This window comes from Pipra filicauda, unplaced genomic scaffold (assembly GCF_003945595.2).
Source record: "Pipra filicauda isolate LSUMZ 115617 unplaced genomic scaffold, ASM394559v2 scaffold3_size10097308_pilon, whole genome shotgun sequence".
Taxonomy (NCBI): Eukaryota; Metazoa; Chordata; class Aves; order Passeriformes; family Pipridae; genus Pipra; species Pipra filicauda.
In genome coordinates, this window is record NW_024104532.1 from 4,412,558 (window position 1) to 4,428,136 (window position 15,579).

The window sequence follows — 15,579 nt, forward strand, 5'->3', positions numbered from 1 at the left end:
CCCGCTCTCCGCGCCATGGCCCCGCCGCCCGCCGCGCTGCTCCTGCCGGCCCTGGCCGCGCTCCTGGCCGCGCTCCTGGCCGCGCCCGCCGCCGCCCGCGCCGCGCCGAGATCCATCGGTAACGAGGGGAGCGGGGCAATGGCACGGGGTGGGGAGGGGGGCGCCCGGCCCGGGTACTGGCAGCAGCACCGGGCCACCTCCTGCCCGCCTGCCCCGCCGGGGCCGGGAGAGGGGGTTCCGCACCCCTGCGCGGCGGCCGCGGGGCGCGCTGCCCTGCATCCCTGTCCCCGCTGCATCCCTGTCCCCGCTGCATCCCAGCGCATCCCGGCGGCATCCCCGCCCTCGCAGGCGGTGCTGGTCCCTTCCCCCCGCGGCCGGAGAGCACGGCCGGGGGCAGCGGCGGGTCCCCCGGGGCCCTGCTGACCCGGCCCCCTCGCCGCTCTGTGCCCGCAGCCGTGGTGGGCGCCGGGCTGGGGGGCTCGGCCGCCGCTTACTTCCTGCAGCAGCACTTCGGGCCGCAGGTGCAGCTGGACGTGTACGAGGCGGCGGGCGTGGGCGGAAGGCTGGCCACCGTCACCGTCAACAAGCAGCAGTATGAGAGCCGGGGAGCCTCCATCCACGCCCTCAGCCTCCACATGCAGGACTTCGTCAAGATCCTGGGTGAGCATGGGCATCCCAGCACTTGCGTGGCCTCCCTGAGCTGGGGGGCTGCGGGACCCCTGGGCTCTGTGCTTGGGGCAGTGGGGAGGGTTTCTGCCAGTCCCCCCCAGCACCCCAGGCATGCAGTGATCCCCCTGCTGTCCGTGCACCCCAGCCCTGTCGTGCCCTGAGGAGAAAGGGATCGGGTGGCCCAGCAGACCGTCAGGGTGAGGGGTCTGGTGGAATTAGTGTGGAGGGGGTTGTTCAAAAAATCCCACCAGTTTGTCCCAGTAGGCAGCAGCAACTCCATGGGACCCCCTAATGTACAGGATCCGACTGGGGTCCCAATGCCCTGGGGTCTCGCACTCCCTGATGCTCCTCCAAGAGCATCTTTGCCCATATTCCTGCTGTGGAGGTGTTGGGCACTGGCCTTTCCCAGCAGCCAGCCAGCCCCAGGGAGCTGTGCGAGCCCAGTGGGGCCAGGGTCCCTCTGCTCCTGGCAGGCCTCAAGCACCGGCGCGAGGTGGCCGGGAAGAGTGCCATATTCAGCGGGGAGCACTTCGTCCTGGAGGAGACCGACTGGTACCTGCTCAACCTCTTCCGGCTCTGGTGGCACTATGGCATCAGTTTCCTGCGCCTGCAGATGTGGGTGGAGGAGGTGATGGAGAAGTTCATGAGGTAGGAGAGCCTGTGGGGCTGGGGAGACACAGCGGATTTTTCCCAGCACTGGCACATCACCGGTTGCCCTGTGCTCCTGTCCCCTCCAGGATTTACAAGTACCAGGCTCATGGCTACGCCTTCTCCAGCCTGGAGGAGCTGCTGCGCTCGCTGGGGGGTGATGCCTTCGTCAACATGACGCAGCGCTCGGTGGCCGAGTCCTTGCTGGAGGTGGGCGTCACACAGCGCTTCGTGGACGACGTCATCGCGGCCGTCCTGCGCTCCAGCTACGGGCAGTCCGTGCTGGTGCCCGCCTTTGCAGGTGAAGCCAGGGACCCCTCTCCTCCCTGTGTGACTCTCCTCAGCACCCCCTCTGCGGGCAGGCTGTTGAGCCGCCCTCCTCTTCCTCTTCACAGGAGCCATGTCCCTGGCAGGAGCCCAGGGCAGCACCTGGGCAGTGGAAGGAGGGAATAAGCTGGTGTGTTCAGGTCTGCTGAAGGTGACCAAAGCCAACGTCATCCCAGCCAGGGTGACGGGCATCTCCCTGCACAGCTCGGGTGAGCCTGGACACGGGCTCTGCTCTGGGTGCAGCCAGCCTGGGTGTGGGTCTGGGTGAGGGTCTGGGTGCACCAAGATGGGAGGTTGGTGGTGGCAGCATGGAGATGCTGGGACTGGAGGGCATCCTGGTCCTCTTAAGGCATTTGGGCGAGGGTGAAGGGGTCTGTCTGTCTCATCTCCTTGTCTGACTCAGTGAGGACCCTGTAGTGCAGAAATCAACCCTGAGGTTCCCCTCCCTCCCTCATCATGTCCTTCAGGTCTCCCTATGTCATCATCCTTGTTGCAGACTTGCTCCCCCATCGAGCACAAAAGAAGAGTGGGATAGCTGGGATCTGGGAGGTGGGCTGGCCTTCTCTGGAAACTTTCTCCCACAGTCTTGATCAAGTTTTTCTGCTGCCCTAAAGTGTCAGCAACTCATCCATAACCATCAGGTGCTATGGTCAAGCACTGGTGTGTACTGGAAAACCAGTAGCATGGAGGCCATGCTAGAAAAGAGAGGGCCAGGGCAATACCACTGGAGTCTCAGGGCCACTCCTTACTGTCCACTGTCTCTTTTAAGAAGGGAGAGCCCTGTACCAGGTACACTATGAGACCAGCGAAGGCCAAGGCTCAGCTTTCTACGACATGGTGGTTGTGACGACGCCCCTGCATCCCAGCAGGAGCAACTTTACCTTTGAGAACTTTGAGCCACCCATTGCTGACTTCCCTGGAGCCTTCCAGCCCTCTGTCACCTCTGTGGTGCACGGCTACCTCAACTCCTCCTACTTTGGCTTCCCCGACCCCAAGCTCTTCCCTTTCACCAGCATCCTCACCACCGACACCCCCGACCTCTTCTTCAACGCCATGGATAACATCTGTCCCGTCAACATCTCGGCAGCGTTCCGGCGCAAGCAGCCCCAGGAGGCTGCGGTGTGGCGTGTCCTCTCCCAGCAACCACTGGACAAGCACCAGCTGAAGACCCTCTTCAGGTCCTACTACTCGGTGCAGGTGACAGAGTGGCAGACGTATCCCCGCTACGACGCCGCCAAGTCCCTCCCGCCCATCGTGCTCCATGAAAACCTCTTCTACCTCAGCGGCGTGGAGTGGGTGGCCAGCTCCATGGAGATGATAGCAGTGGCGGCCAAAAACGTGGCCCTGCTGGCTTATAACCGCTGGCATCAGGACCTGGAGAAAATCGACCAGAAGGACTTGATGCACAAAGTGAAAACGGAGCTGTGACGCCCGGAGGGCGGTGGACCAGGAGCTTCGGTGCGGGGCAGCCTGGGGAGTATTTATTGCCTTGGGGAGACCAGGGGTTTGGGGCTGGGGGACAAGGGACAGGCTGTGTCCCAGATGACTGGAATGTGCATCACCTTCAGGAATACAGTTCCTGCCCAGTGTTGCTGTGTCTGTGCCATGTGCCTCAGTTTCCCTGTTTCCCCTCCACAGGCTTTACTGGAGAGGAGGCTGTGCCTTCTCCTGTGAAAAGGGGTCACTGTGCATCTGTGTTTAGGAGGTATCTCAGGGGGCTTCCAGGGGAGAGGCTGGCTGGCATTGGCAGCAGATGGGGGCCTCCTATGAACTGCCTGGCTCCCACTACAGTCCTTCCTGCCTTCCTGGCTTTGCCCCTGTGGAACTCAGTGGCAGGGCTGGCCCTGGCTGGAGCAGGAGGTCCCACAGCCTCTGCCATGCCATGCGTGCATGGAGCTTAACCCTGCTCATGGGCTTGGTGCCCCGGGAATGGGCTGCAGGGTGGGCTGTCTCAGGTCCTGATGGGTGCTCTCTGTTTCTGGGGGTGTTCAGGCTTCCCTGAGCTCTGGGGGAGGCAGAAGAGTCTCGGTGGGAGAAGCTGGCACCCCAACCCTGGGCGGGCAGGGCAGAGGGGCAGCATGAAGGGCCGAGACAGGGGCCAGCAATGCACTTTATTGAAGACCTCAGAAGCTGCCCAAACCACTGGCCACTCACCCTGGACTGCCTGGCTTGGGGCAGAGGAACTTGTGGGAGGACTGGGGAGGGCTGGGTCCTACCAGAGCTGTGGCACCGATGGAAGGAACGAAGGCAAGTGGGGACTTTGGGAAGGGAGGAGGCCTGATCCTGCCCAGCCAGAGGGACCAGCAGGCAGCTGCCTCCCTCTGTCCCCCAGCCCATCCTGCTGAGCCCTGGAGGCTCAGCCTCAGGGCAGTGGATGTCTTGCTGCAAGGCCACAGGACTGCATAGCTGGGGGACTTGCAGGGGATCCCTCTTCACTAGGTGTCCCCAAAGTGGCTGCTTGGGCTCAGGCTTATGGAGTCTGCAGGGGAATTTCAGGGAGCTCCTGGAGCTGCCATGGCTTTGCGCAGGGGCTCCCCCACCCTGATGCTCAGCCAGGTGACCCTCTCCCAGAGGGCTGGGCAAGCTCGGGAAGCACGAGCAAGCTGGTTAGATGCCTATGGGTAGCTGCAGGGGTTAGCTTTGCAACCTCAGAAGATGCAGGTGCAGCCCACGGCAATGGTCTCCATGACCATCTGGTACTTCTTGTGGCACTTCTTCCCAGAGGGCTTGTGCCCCACCTCTCCTGGCACCTGGCAGAGCAGCCGGCGGACAGGGAGCCGGCTGTAGATGGGAATGCTGGCCATGGTGCGGTCCTCCTGCATCGTGAAGGGGTTGATGCAGCCAGTGCAGAGGCATCGGGCCTCGGGGATGTCTGCTGGGATCCGTGTTGCATCATGGTTTATGCTGGAGGAAATGGAAAATGAGATGAGGTTGGAGAAACGGTAGATGGGAGCAGTGGGTGGCTGGAGAGGGCAATGCCTCCCCAGGGTGAAGTGGGGTTCTGCATCACATCCTATTGCACCCTCCAGCAGCCACCACAGACTCGTGATGCTGGACCGGTGGCTGCTGCAGTGCTTTCTGGTACAGAAAGCATGCATGTCCCCAGGGTCCCTGCCCCAAGCTCACCTGTAGGCCCAGGGGGACAGGCTCCTCCGGTTGGACCTCCAGAGCCTCAGGTTGACCTGGCACTTGGTGTCACCTGGCTCAGAGCTGTTCCTCAGCTGGCGCACCATGTCCTGGATGCTGTGCTCGTAGTCTGCCATGGTGGTGTAAGGGTCATCCGGGGTCCAGGCAAGGGCAGGGGTGGCTGTTGGGGGCCGTGCCAGGCCCCTTCTCCTGCCCTTCGCTGCCTTGCTTTGGTCCTTTGCCTCAGGGACCAGTACCATGGCAAAGGTGAAGATGCAGAGGAGAAGCTGAGGAAGAAGGAGGATGGTGTGTGGCTGCAGGCCTGGCATGGAAGGGGAGCTCTCCCACTTCCCAGGGGTCAGCAGGTGATGGCATTGACTTTGGGATAGCTCGTGCAACCCCTAAAGGAGTGCAGGCCCGCAGGTGAGACCCATGGAAACATTGAGAGCAGTTTGCAGGGATGGTGAGCACAGGGTCATGATAACCCCAGCTGATGCATGTGGCTGTGAAGACCCTCGCCCTGCAGCTGGCAATTTGTGTTGCCGAAAGTGTCCCTGTGCTGCCCAAGATGTGCCCAGTCCCTTTGCTGCCCACCCAGCAGCTGCATGCTAGGAGGGATGGGTACACCTCAACTCAGGCTGTACCTGGGCAGCCTTTAGTTTAAAAGGAGCTTTAGAGATGAGACAGTCAAGAATGGGATCTTTATCCAAACCTTCCTCTCCCTCCCGCTGTGCTCTGAGGACGGTGAGAGAGAAAAGATGCTTTTTCCTTCCCTTCTCCCTCCGGCTCGCGGGGCCGAGCTGCCGTGTGCTGACACCCGGCAGGCTGCCCAGCAGTGAACAAAGTTGCTTTCTGTAGTCCTGCTCCCTGCTATTTGTGTCCCTGCAGTCAGCTGAGGCAGCCCCACACCCTGCCCATGGGTGTGCAGTGCCCTGGGACAAGGACCACTTGGCCAGGGCTGTTTTCCCCCTCCGGTGCCGGACGGTCCGATCGGACTGTCCCAGCTTTGCTCTCCGAGGCTGTTGCATCTTCACCATGCCAGGCATGGGAGCGATGGCCCTGGCGGGCCGCAGCAGGCATCTCCAAAGCAAACAAACCCAGGTAGCCACCCGTAAACAACCATGCAAATAATTATATTAAGGAAGGAAAATGAGGAGCAAGCCCTGAACCACTGTGGAGTCACCTACCAGGTTTGGAGCCCGCTCCATGGCCGCGGAGGGGCTGCCGGCCGCTGTCCTGCAGTGTGGCTGGCACCAGAGAGCTGGGGAGCTAAAAAGGGAAAGCCCCAGCCCCTGGCTGTGCCCCGCCAGAGGTGTGTCCGGTCCCCAAGGTGCCAGGGAGGCTCGGTGCCGGCAGGGCAAGGGGCCAGTGTGGTCTGGGACTTGGCCACCCTCTGCTGCTCTGGGCACTGGCTCCACGGTGGTGGTAGTGGCTGTGGTTGGTGGTGAGTCCCCCCTGGACCAGGCAGCCCAGAGGGGCTCCCTGGGCAATAACCTGCCCTGGGGAGGGGGTTTGGGCTCTGCCCTCCCTGTGTCACCACCAGCAGCTCTGTCCTCAGGAACCCCCAGACTCTTCTGCCCAGCAGTGAGGCGATGACACCCATCATTCTCTGCATCCCTGGTCTGTCTGTCCCCAAACCCTTCCCCTCCTGCTGTCCTCACACCCCTTCTCAACTCCTGCCCCTGCAAACGCAGCAGCTGTGCCCACAGCTGGCCGTGGGTCGGGTCGCCAGAGCTGCAGGGCAGTGGGTGTTAGTGGTGGGTGATGCTCTGGCTTCTGGGGCCAAGCATCAGGGTGCAGGGTGCTGCGGGGGAAGAAAGTGAGACACAGGGGTGCCGGCTATAATGCCCCGTCCCCAGGGACGGGGGAGAGTGGGCTGCCCTGGACTGTCGCTGTCCCTGCGGTCAGGTACCACGCGATGGTGCTGTCCGCCACTCAACAGCATCCCAGTCTGCATCCCTCCTCCTCTCCATCCCTTCCTGCATTCCTCCGCCCCTCCATCCCGCCCTCCATCCCTCCCTGCATCCCGGTCTCCTCCCCTCCCAACCCCAGCCGCAGGCGGGGGACCCGGCGCTGTTCCCCACGCTCCCGAGCAGCAGGCTCTGCCCTGCTCCTTTGGTGGCAGCACTAGGTGATGAGTTTCCCTCCTTCTCCCGACTCACTGCACATCCCCAGGGATTTGAAGGCCCTTGAGCTTTGTAGGGCAGTGGGAAATTTCCACCTCCTTTTCCCAGTCCATGAACTGGGCCTCCAGAAAACTCTGCAAATGGGGTAAAAGCCACTGTCCCTCTCCCCCTACCAGCCCGAGGAAACACAGCCCAGCTGCTCCCATCCACCCCAGCCCATGTTAACATCCCCAAGGACAGCCCCAGCACAGAATTTTGCAGGCTTTGCTGTCCCCTGGGGTGAAGTCTGATGCTGTGCACTGAGCACAGTGTCCCGTTTGTCACCTTGGGACCTGGCAGAGGTGACCTGGCTGTTGCAGGAGCCCTGCAACCACCTGCCTGTGCTTCACCAGGCATACAGCAGCGCCCAGCCCTCTGCCACCAGCCTTTTCTGGGGTGCTGAGCCAGTCCCTGCCTGCACCCAGCGACTTCACCCCCTATTCTGTGACCCCCAGAAGGGCTGGTGAAGCAGCCCCAGGCCGGGGGCGCCTGCGTGTGCCGCGGCCGCCTGCGTTGTGTCAGCGCTCGGCAATGCTGTTTACACATGAGAGAGGCGCAGAGGCATCTGTGCCGGCAGCCAATTACCCAGTTTTGATCTTTTTTGGTGAAAAGGAAACCAGGGCTTTTCAGACATGGCCAAATTTGATAAGCTGGGGGAGGCAGGGGCGGGCGCGGGAGGCTTTTCCCCACCGGCCTCGCGCGCAGGAAGGGGTTGGGATGCGCGGGCGGCTGGGTCATGGCCAGCCTCTGCCTCCAGGCTGGGACAGGCTGGCTGGAGCACTCTGTGTGCCCATGCTGGCTGCAATGCCATCCCTGTGGGAGCAGAATGTGCTGGGGTTGGATGGCTGGGAAGGGCTGGAAACCCCACAAGGCTTCCCTGGGAGGGTGTTGCCTGGAGGGGAGAGATGTGCTTTTGGTTTTGTTGTAGGTGCTCACCCCTCCTACCTCCCTACCACATTGCCCTACTGCTATGGGAAACTTAGGTGGAAAGCAGAGCCTGGAGAGTGGGAACAGGCCCCCCAAAATGGGGCAGAAGGGGTCATGAAGATAGGCTCTACCTACCCCAAGGAAACACAGGTGCTTGTTTGCCAGGGTAACCATCATGGAACCCACAGCTGTGTCCCAGCCCAGCCAGAGGTCCTGGGGTAGAGGGATGCAGGACAGCTGTGTCCTGCCGTGCTCAGTGGGAGGGATGCACTGGGCAAGGAGCATGTGGCAGAGCACACGACAGGGGACCATGGGTAAGGGAAAGGGGAGAAGTCAGACCACAGTTCCACACTGGCAGAAAATAGCCTTTTGCCTTTTTCCATAAGCAGCAATGCCCCTGCCTGGGCAGGAGCCTCTTGTGTGGGGTCTGTGGTCCCACAGTGGGCAGCATCACTGCTAGTGCCACTCTGCAGGGCATAGCAGCTTCTCCAGGCACCAGGCTGCTCCCAAGCCTGGCTCCTCATGGGGTTTGTGAGGCCCCGGCACAGCCGAGCACACACCCACACCTGGGCCAGACGGATGGGTCTGGCGGGAGGCTCTGGCACGGCCACGGCACATCCTATCTCCACGTGAGCAACATTTTCCACTCATCAAAGGAAAGCGTGTTCCAGCGAGCTGTCCTGGCCAGAGCCAGCCCCGTGAGGAGGGCCAGAGCCGAGGGCCTCCTGCATCCCCCCGCTCCCCCCGGCAGGTAGAGCCGGCCCAGCGCGGAGCTCACATCCATATTTGCACAACGACCCACTCGGCGCGTGAGCGGCCCCGGAGACGCCCGAGCCAAAAAGGCTTATTTTAAGCTTGCTGGAAAAAGAACATTGTTTGGTGGGAATTAAAACTCCCTGTCCTCAAAAAAGGGAAAAAAACAAAAAGTGCTTAATTCTGCCAGCTCCTGCCGTCGCATAAACACAGAGACACGGCACGGCTGGACAGGGTGGCCAGGAATTCATCATTCCTCTCCTCCCGGCAGCTGTTGTGAGACAAGGACCCATGCCCTTCTGTGTCCCCACGATGCCAGCACTCTTCCCAGAGACCTCATCCTGGCAGGAAGGGCTTTCCCATGGCAGGAAAGGGGCATTGCCCAATGCAGTGCTGAGGTGCTGCGGGCAGGAGGGTGACCGTGTTGGCAGCCCGGGGTCTCGCCGTGCCAGGGCTCTGCATCAGTGGACAATATTATTTATATAGCCCTAATCCAGTTGTCCCGGCAGCCCTTCTGCCTCCCCGGGCGGGGAGCTGGGTGATGCTCTGGGCTGGCTGTAAATCACGCCCTTTGGATCACACTCTGGAGATAACAGCCAAGCTTCGGCGTCGGGAGGCAGAGCTGAGCAGGGCTGTCCTCTGGAGCTGGGGCCAGGGGGCCAGCAGCACCCCAAGCTGCCCACCCCCCGGACAGGAGGTTCTCGGGGGGCTGGAGGCGTCGGGAGAGCGGCTGCAGGCAGCGCCGGGACGGCGGGGAGGGAGGGAAGATGCGTATCCAGCACATCCTGCCGCTCCCCGCCGGCACATCCATCAGCCGCCCAGCGTTTACAGCACGTCGCTGGTTACACGATCCAGACGCGCAGGTTCCTCCTGCCCCGCTCCTCTCCTGCCTTTTGTTTTCTTTTGCCTTCTGCTCCTGGAGACAGAGTACCTGATGGAAAAAGCCTGTTCTCCTGCTCCCCGTGCTGGAAACACCCTGTTCCTTCCGCCTCTGCCCGGCTCAGCTCCCGGAGCGGGGCCGGCAGCGGCTCCCTGCCCTGGTGTCCCACGTGTGGCTCCCCGATGGTGGCACTGGGACAGGACTGGAGAGGCTGGTGTGAGTGCAAGGCACGGACAGACCCTGGTCCCTGCGAGACCCTTTGGGTACTCTCTGCGAGGCAGCCCCAGCTCCTCATAGGACGGAGTGGGGCAAAGCCACAGTCTCCTCCGGGGCAGGGAGGCTGCAAGGACCACCGAGGCTACCCAGGCACATATCCCATCAGCCTGCTGAGCCCAGCGGGCACCTGGCCCCATGCCTTGCTCCCTCCATGACCCCCGTGCTTGCCCTCCTGCCTTCCCTAGCCTTTTGGGCTCATGGGCTCAGTGCAGAGCAGGGATGGCCAACGCAGGGTTTCCAAATAGCTCAGTTTTCCTTTCTCCTGCACCTAAGCCAGGGAGTTGGACACCAAACCCTGAGTGCTCTGAAGGGGTGGCTCCACTTTGTGCTGGATTTCAAAGGGGAGACATAATCTTGTCAGGATGCTCTCTGCATCCCAGCTCCTGGCTGCAGGAAGGGCTGACCCTCCAGCCCCATGTTGGATACACAGAGCAGCCTGGAGCCATCCCCATGGCCTTCCCTCCAAGGCCACCGGGCTGGAGGATGCTCCCAGGCACATGCTTCCAGGGCAGTGATGCCCTCTGGGTTTATGAGGAGAAAGCCTCTTATTTTTAGGGCTTTGGTGACTTTTGCTTTTGGGCAGGCGTCCCAGTTCCCAGTTTCCCAGGGCAAGGCAAAAGGCAGAGGTAAATGGAAAGCTTGGCGCTGATGACTGCCCTGGTGGGTTGTGCTCATGTTAAACTTCTCCCTGTGTCCCTGGGCATGGGACCACTGCAGCACATGCAGGGTCTCCTGAGCTTCTGGGTAATCATCATTAGACGGGAGCTGGTTGCTTGAAGTAAGGGCAGACAGTCTTCTGCTCTGGTCTGCATTCCCTGCTCCTCCATGCTGCTGTTTTAGCAGTCTAGGGTGGGCAGGGATTCACAGAGCAGCACAGGCCAGTCCTGAAGGTCACCTTCAGAGTCGCTCCAGCCCAGCTCACCCATAAATCACAGTCTTGCCCTACATGGGGGTGAGGGAGGCAGTGGCTGTAATAATATACAGGCCGAGAAATGTCCTCCTGCCCCCCAGCAGACTCCTCTGACGTCAGGCAGCAGATGAAAAGGCTGTAAATTTGTTGGGTTTGGGTCTTAGCAGGGCTTGTAGGAGAAGGGTTTCTCTTACTGCTTGTAGGTGGGAGCAGCCATGCAGAGCCTGCCCAGGGGCTCCCTCTCCATCACTGCTCCGTGGCATCACTGCATGTGCAGCTGGCAGCCAGTGGTTCCCTCCCGGCCTGCCTGGGACCTGCTGCTTGACCCATGCCCTCACACCCAGCCAGGGGGCCTGGAGGTCAGCGGGAAGTGGGAAAAAAAGTCACTTTCCTGGAGATACTGAAACTGAATCTGTGGTGAGGAGGGATGGCTGGGCAGCATCTTAGCGAAGGAGTAACAAAAACAAACTCGCGCCAAGGAATCCTGCTTTGCCCCAAATGTTTTTCTTATGGAGTTGTAATAAGACAAGAGCTGTAAAGATAGTAACCTCCTAAACATTACCTTATTAAGGCTTCTCAGAAACCACAGGGCACGACCCCTCTGGGTCATGGAACAAGAGAGCAGCATCCAGCGAACAAACAGAGGCTAACATTACATTTTTCACTTCATTTAGGAAACCTGCTTTCTAATTATAGGGTTTGTTTAATGACAGCCGTTAGTTGTGCCTCACTCAAAGCCAGCCCACTGAGAGGAGATGGGAGAGGGGCTGGAGGGTGGCGGAGCTGGGAGATCTCTATGCCGGCTCCTGAGGAGGCTGCTGGGCTTTCAGGGCATGGGATGGGGATGAGCTTGATACCCCTTGCCTGACACAACAAGGGGTATGGGATATGGGGACTGGAAGTGGTGTGGGAGGGCTCTGTGCCCATGGACAGCCCCACTGTGGCCTGGGGACATGCCACACACGCTGTCCTAGCTCTGTGCTGTGCACCAAGGTTATCTACAGCAGAGGGAGGAGGACAACCCTGCTGTGGGCTGTGTCCTGTGCAGTTCCGACTGCATGTCCAGCCTAGCCCAGGCTTGTTCCTGTGCCCTGGTGACAGTGGACAGACCTGCTGGGGACTGGCTGTCCCTGGGCCCTGGCAAAACCAAGGCTTGTCCTGCCAGGAGGCCACGGGACCTGTGTGTGTGCAGCACTCAAAACAAGGATTGTTTTTTTTCCCCCAGTCTGCTGCCAGCAGTCCCCGGAAAGTGCTTTATATTCCTGGCCAGGTCCCTGGATGGTGTCCCTTGCTCTTTGGAGGACACCTGCTGCCTCTCCCCCCTGCGTCTGGCCATGCTGCCGGCAGGTCCAAGCACTGCCACTCCCGTTCCTGCTCTCCTGACAGGCGCTGGGCATCCCTCGGGGCTGCTTTCTGGTGCCCTGTCCAGCACAGTCTGGTTCGCTGCTTCTCCTTTACTGCAGCTGGCAGTGTAGCACCCTCTGGGATGAGGGATGTCCCAGGTACACACACAGAGGTGCTGTAGGGATGTTCAGCTCCTGTAGCAGTGGCTTTGATGGTGTGTAAGTCCAGAAGCGAGCTGGGGAGACGCCAAATACTCCACACCATCCCTGTACAAAGGCTGGCATGATGGCAGAGGGGCCCTGGCCCTAGCTTTGGGGCTGTCCCAACAAACTCAGGGGCCTAGAAATGGTAGGACCCCTCTCTTTTCCCAGCACCTCTGGGATGTGTTACTGGTGGAAGTCCTGCCCTGCCAGACTCTTACTGCACATTTGTCCCCACTGAGGTTGTGACAACACGTGCACATCTCCCCGGCACCAGGAGCACTCAGGAGCTGCCACTGTGCCTGTGCATGGCTCAGGATCAAGCTCCTTTCCAGGAACCAGGATCCTCCCAAGACATGAGACCCCAGAGGTCAGCTCTTTGCTTCTTCCCTCAGGGAGTGTCACCACCCTGCAGACATAGAGGAGAAGCTGGTGGTGCCTCCCCTTGCTCCCTGACGCTCCCTCAGTTATTGTGTGCTGCTCTGCTCTGGATTCCCTGCCTGGGGGGTCCCAGCACAGCTCTGTATTGCCTGGAGGGGCTCATGCAGAGCAGCGGTGTCCGGAGCAGAGACATCCCTTCCTTGCCGTGCACCGATGGCCAGAGCAGGAGGATGAAGGCGCTTTGGTGCTGGGTGTTTCCCGCCTGAACTGCCAACTGGCTGCTCATTAAGGGGCCCCCAGTGCCGGCTGGAAGCCATACATGGACTCGTGGTCCACACAGGGCCGGGAGGGGCCAGGACCAACGCAGCCCCGTGGTGACGGAGCTCCCACACAGGCTCCCTGCACTGCTGAAACCCGGGAAAGGTGCCACGTGCATCCAGCCCTGCAGCCCTGGCCTCGCCACCACCATCCCATGGGGGTCCCAGCCCTGCCAGCACTCGAAGATCTCACCCTGCACACACGGGCAGCCCTGCGAGAGCCCTGTGGCTGCCGAAACGCCTTTTTTTCCCAGGCCAGATGGAGCTTTTCAAAGTAATGGGAGTCACGAGCCACCTCCAGCCGGGCCAGGGAGCATCTCCGCTTCCTTCCCCCGGCCGGCAGGACGGACTCCAGCGCCGCCCCGGCCCCACAGCCAGCCCTGCTGGACCCCCGCCCCACCGGTGGTGGGATGCGCGTTCCCTCCGTGCACCGTCCCCGGAGGAAGTCGGTTATTGCAAACAACTTTCTCCGGGCGGGACAGCCCGGGTTCCCAGGCGCGTCGCTGGCAGCCAGCGCAGCCCTGGCCGCTCTCCTCCCCCCCCTCTCCCCCCAGCCCTCCTTCCCTCGCTCCCCCTCTCCGACTTAATGACTTCCACATGGGCCTCTGGCATCCCAAGCCAAGCCTCCCAGCATTGTCTGAAATCTCCAAATTTAGAAGAAATATGAAAATTGTCAAGCGGCCCTTCCTTAGGGGGTAAAAGCAACACTGGGCTGTGCGGCGGCGGGTCACGGCGGAGGGGCCACGTGACGGCCCCCCAGCCAATGGATCCCCTCGGCGCCCCTGACAGCGGTGCCCGTCGGCAGCCTGGCCTCCCCCGGCAGCTCATATAAGGTAAAAAGAAAAAGGTTTTCCAGCTTCCGAGCAGCCTGGAAGGAGTTTTTCACCGAGGGCTCCCATGCCAGCCGCTTAAAAAACCCCGGCTGGCAGCGCCGGGGTCGCAGTGGCGGGTTATAATGTGCCGGGAGGAGGTGGCGGGCACGTGGCCGTGTCCCCGCGGTGCCCGCTGCGGGCGCGGGGCTGCAGGTGGGTGCCCGCGGATGGAGGGAGCGGGAGGGTGCATGGGAGGGTGCGTGGGGTGGCGGGAATGGGGGGCGCTTGGTGCTGAGGCTCCCCGGCAGCCTGGGAGCTCCTGCTCTGTCTGCTGCCTGCCCTGGGCGTGGGCAGGGACAGGCAGGGCTCCTCCAGCATCTCCCTCTGCCAGCCCATTCCGGCGTTCTCAGCCCAGCTGGCTTCAGGGAGGTGGGCTGAGGTGCCCCCACTCCGGGAGGAGAGTGGAGCTCCTGCTGGGCACGGAGCTGGTGAGGAATGGCCGAAGCCACCTCAGAGCTAGGTGATCCGAGGCAAAGGGGTTCCTCAGAGTCTGTGCCTACAGATCCATCCTGGCTTGGCGGGTCTCATCCAGCTTTTCAGATGTGGGGAAGGGCCCTCCCAGGTCTGGAGAAGGAATTGCTTTCTGCTCTGTATATGTCTAGGATGGAAAAAAAACGGGAAGCCGGAGGCAAGCCCAGGCGGGTGGGCTCCCCACACTGTGGGGAAACGGGCTGCTCGCTTACCTCCTCTGGATGGTTGTGCTGCTGCCGCTTTCTGAGGAAAACAAGCTGGGCTGGGGCTGGGGCTCAGTGCCAGAGGTTTGCAGGGTGTTGGAGCTGCCCTACCCAGCACCCTCACACCGACTGAGAGCATCCCACGGTCTGCAGCTTTTGGGACCCCAACTGCAGCCCAGCCTGTGCCACTGCCCTGCTCTGTCCTCCTGGCCATGGCCCCACTGGTGTTATTCCAGCTGCTGGTGTTTCCCTGGCTCCATCACACACCGGGGGAACGGTGGCCACATCCTCAAACACCTGGAGCTGCAGCAGCAACTGGTGTGACCCTGTAGGAGCCAGTCCCTGAGCCCTGGCCTGGATACCAGGTGGGAGGGAAGGGTACGGGGAGGGCAGCAGGTGATGGCAGGACAGCAGTAGCTGTTTCAGCAGTGGGTCACCTGGGGACACCTTGCCATTCCAGCATGCTGCCGTGTCCCCCTGCCTCCTTCCTCTGCAGGGACAACCACCAGCTTCTATTCAGGTTGAGCTCGAGGACACTGGGTCCAACCAGGGTGTGATGCCATCCCTAGGGGGGCATGTGTCCCTCTGCAAAGGGACAGTGACAGTAACCAGGGCACTGCAACCTCTCGGGGCAGACATGGCCACCATTGTCCCAGTCTGTCCCCATCCCGCTGTGCTTCAAGGGCTTCCTGTTGTTGCTGGCTGCTCCTGGGGAAGTTGTGGCATCTTGACACTGGGATGCTGCACATGGGGTTGGGGAGCCACTGGTGTGACGTGACCTGTGTCCCCGTCCCAGTGGCAATGTCCCAGGCACAGGACTACCCCACCTGTGCCTGCCCTCGCTCCCCATCCCCTGTGTAGCATCCAGGGAGCCCTCGGAAGGGCAATGGCATGGCCTCCCTGCCGCTGGCCCATGGGAGAGAAGTTAACTTCCAACAAACACAGGCAGACGCTTCCGCCAAAGATTTCCCAAGCAGTTATCAGTAGGAATTCGGGGAAGGCTGTGTCTAGACAGGCTGCAGCTCTGGGTGGCTGCTGGATAGAGTGGCATTTCCCTCCACACTTGTCAAGAAGAAGTCTGCAGATGATTAAGGGCCCTTTTTTTACTCT

At 61.3% G+C, this 15,579-nt stretch overlaps 2 protein-coding genes across 2 annotated transcripts; one reads left to right on the forward strand and one right to left on the reverse strand.

The window, feature by feature from the left end:
* PCYOX1L (prenylcysteine oxidase 1 like) lies at window positions 1–3,235 on the forward strand. The gene is made up of 6 exons (XM_027718599.2): window positions 1–118; window positions 454–660; window positions 1,143–1,317; window positions 1,407–1,618; window positions 1,713–1,853; window positions 2,414–3,235. The coding sequence occupies exons 1-6, from the start codon at window positions 16–18 to the stop codon at window positions 3,070–3,072; spliced, it is 1,497 nt and encodes a 498-aa protein (XP_027574400.1). The 5' UTR covers window positions 1–15; the 3' UTR covers window positions 3,073–3,235.
* Window positions 3,236–4,292: 1,057 nt separating this feature from the next.
* IL17B (interleukin 17B) lies at window positions 4,293–5,978 on the reverse strand. The gene is made up of 3 exons (XM_039385279.1): window positions 5,958–5,978; window positions 4,771–5,057; window positions 4,293–4,548 (listed from the first exon to the last, which is right to left on the reverse strand). The coding sequence occupies exons 1-3, from the start codon at window positions 5,976–5,978 to the stop codon at window positions 4,293–4,295; spliced, it is 564 nt and encodes a 187-aa protein (XP_039241213.1).
* Window positions 5,979–15,579: the final 9,601 nt, after the last annotated feature.

What these genes read in the sequence shown, in the direction of transcription:
- IL17B (XM_039385279.1), bottom strand. Translation starts at nt 5,978, where the DNA reads ATGGAGCGGGCTCCAAACCTG. An exon ending in TGGAGCGGGCTCCAAACCTG is followed by an intron (nt 5,058 to 5,957) that starts GTAGGTGACTCC and finishes CTTCTTCCTCAG; the next exon opens with CTTCTCCTCTGCATCTTCAC. An exon ending in CTGTCCCCCTGGGCCTACAG is followed by an intron (nt 4,549 to 4,770) that starts GTGAGCTTGGGG and finishes CATTTCCTCCAG; the next exon opens with CATAAACCATGATGCAACAC.
- PCYOX1L (XM_027718599.2), top strand. Translation starts at nt 16, where the DNA reads ATGGCCCCGCCGCCCGCCGCGCTGCTCCTGCCGGCCCTGGCCGCGCTC. An exon ending in GGACTTCGTCAAGATCCTGG is followed by an intron (nt 661 to 1,142) that starts GTGAGCATGGGC and finishes TGCTCCTGGCAG; the next exon opens with GCCTCAAGCACCGGCGCGAG. An exon ending in CATCTCCCTGCACAGCTCGG is followed by an intron (nt 1,854 to 2,413) that starts GTGAGCCTGGAC and finishes GTCTCTTTTAAG; the next exon opens with AAGGGAGAGCCCTGTACCAG.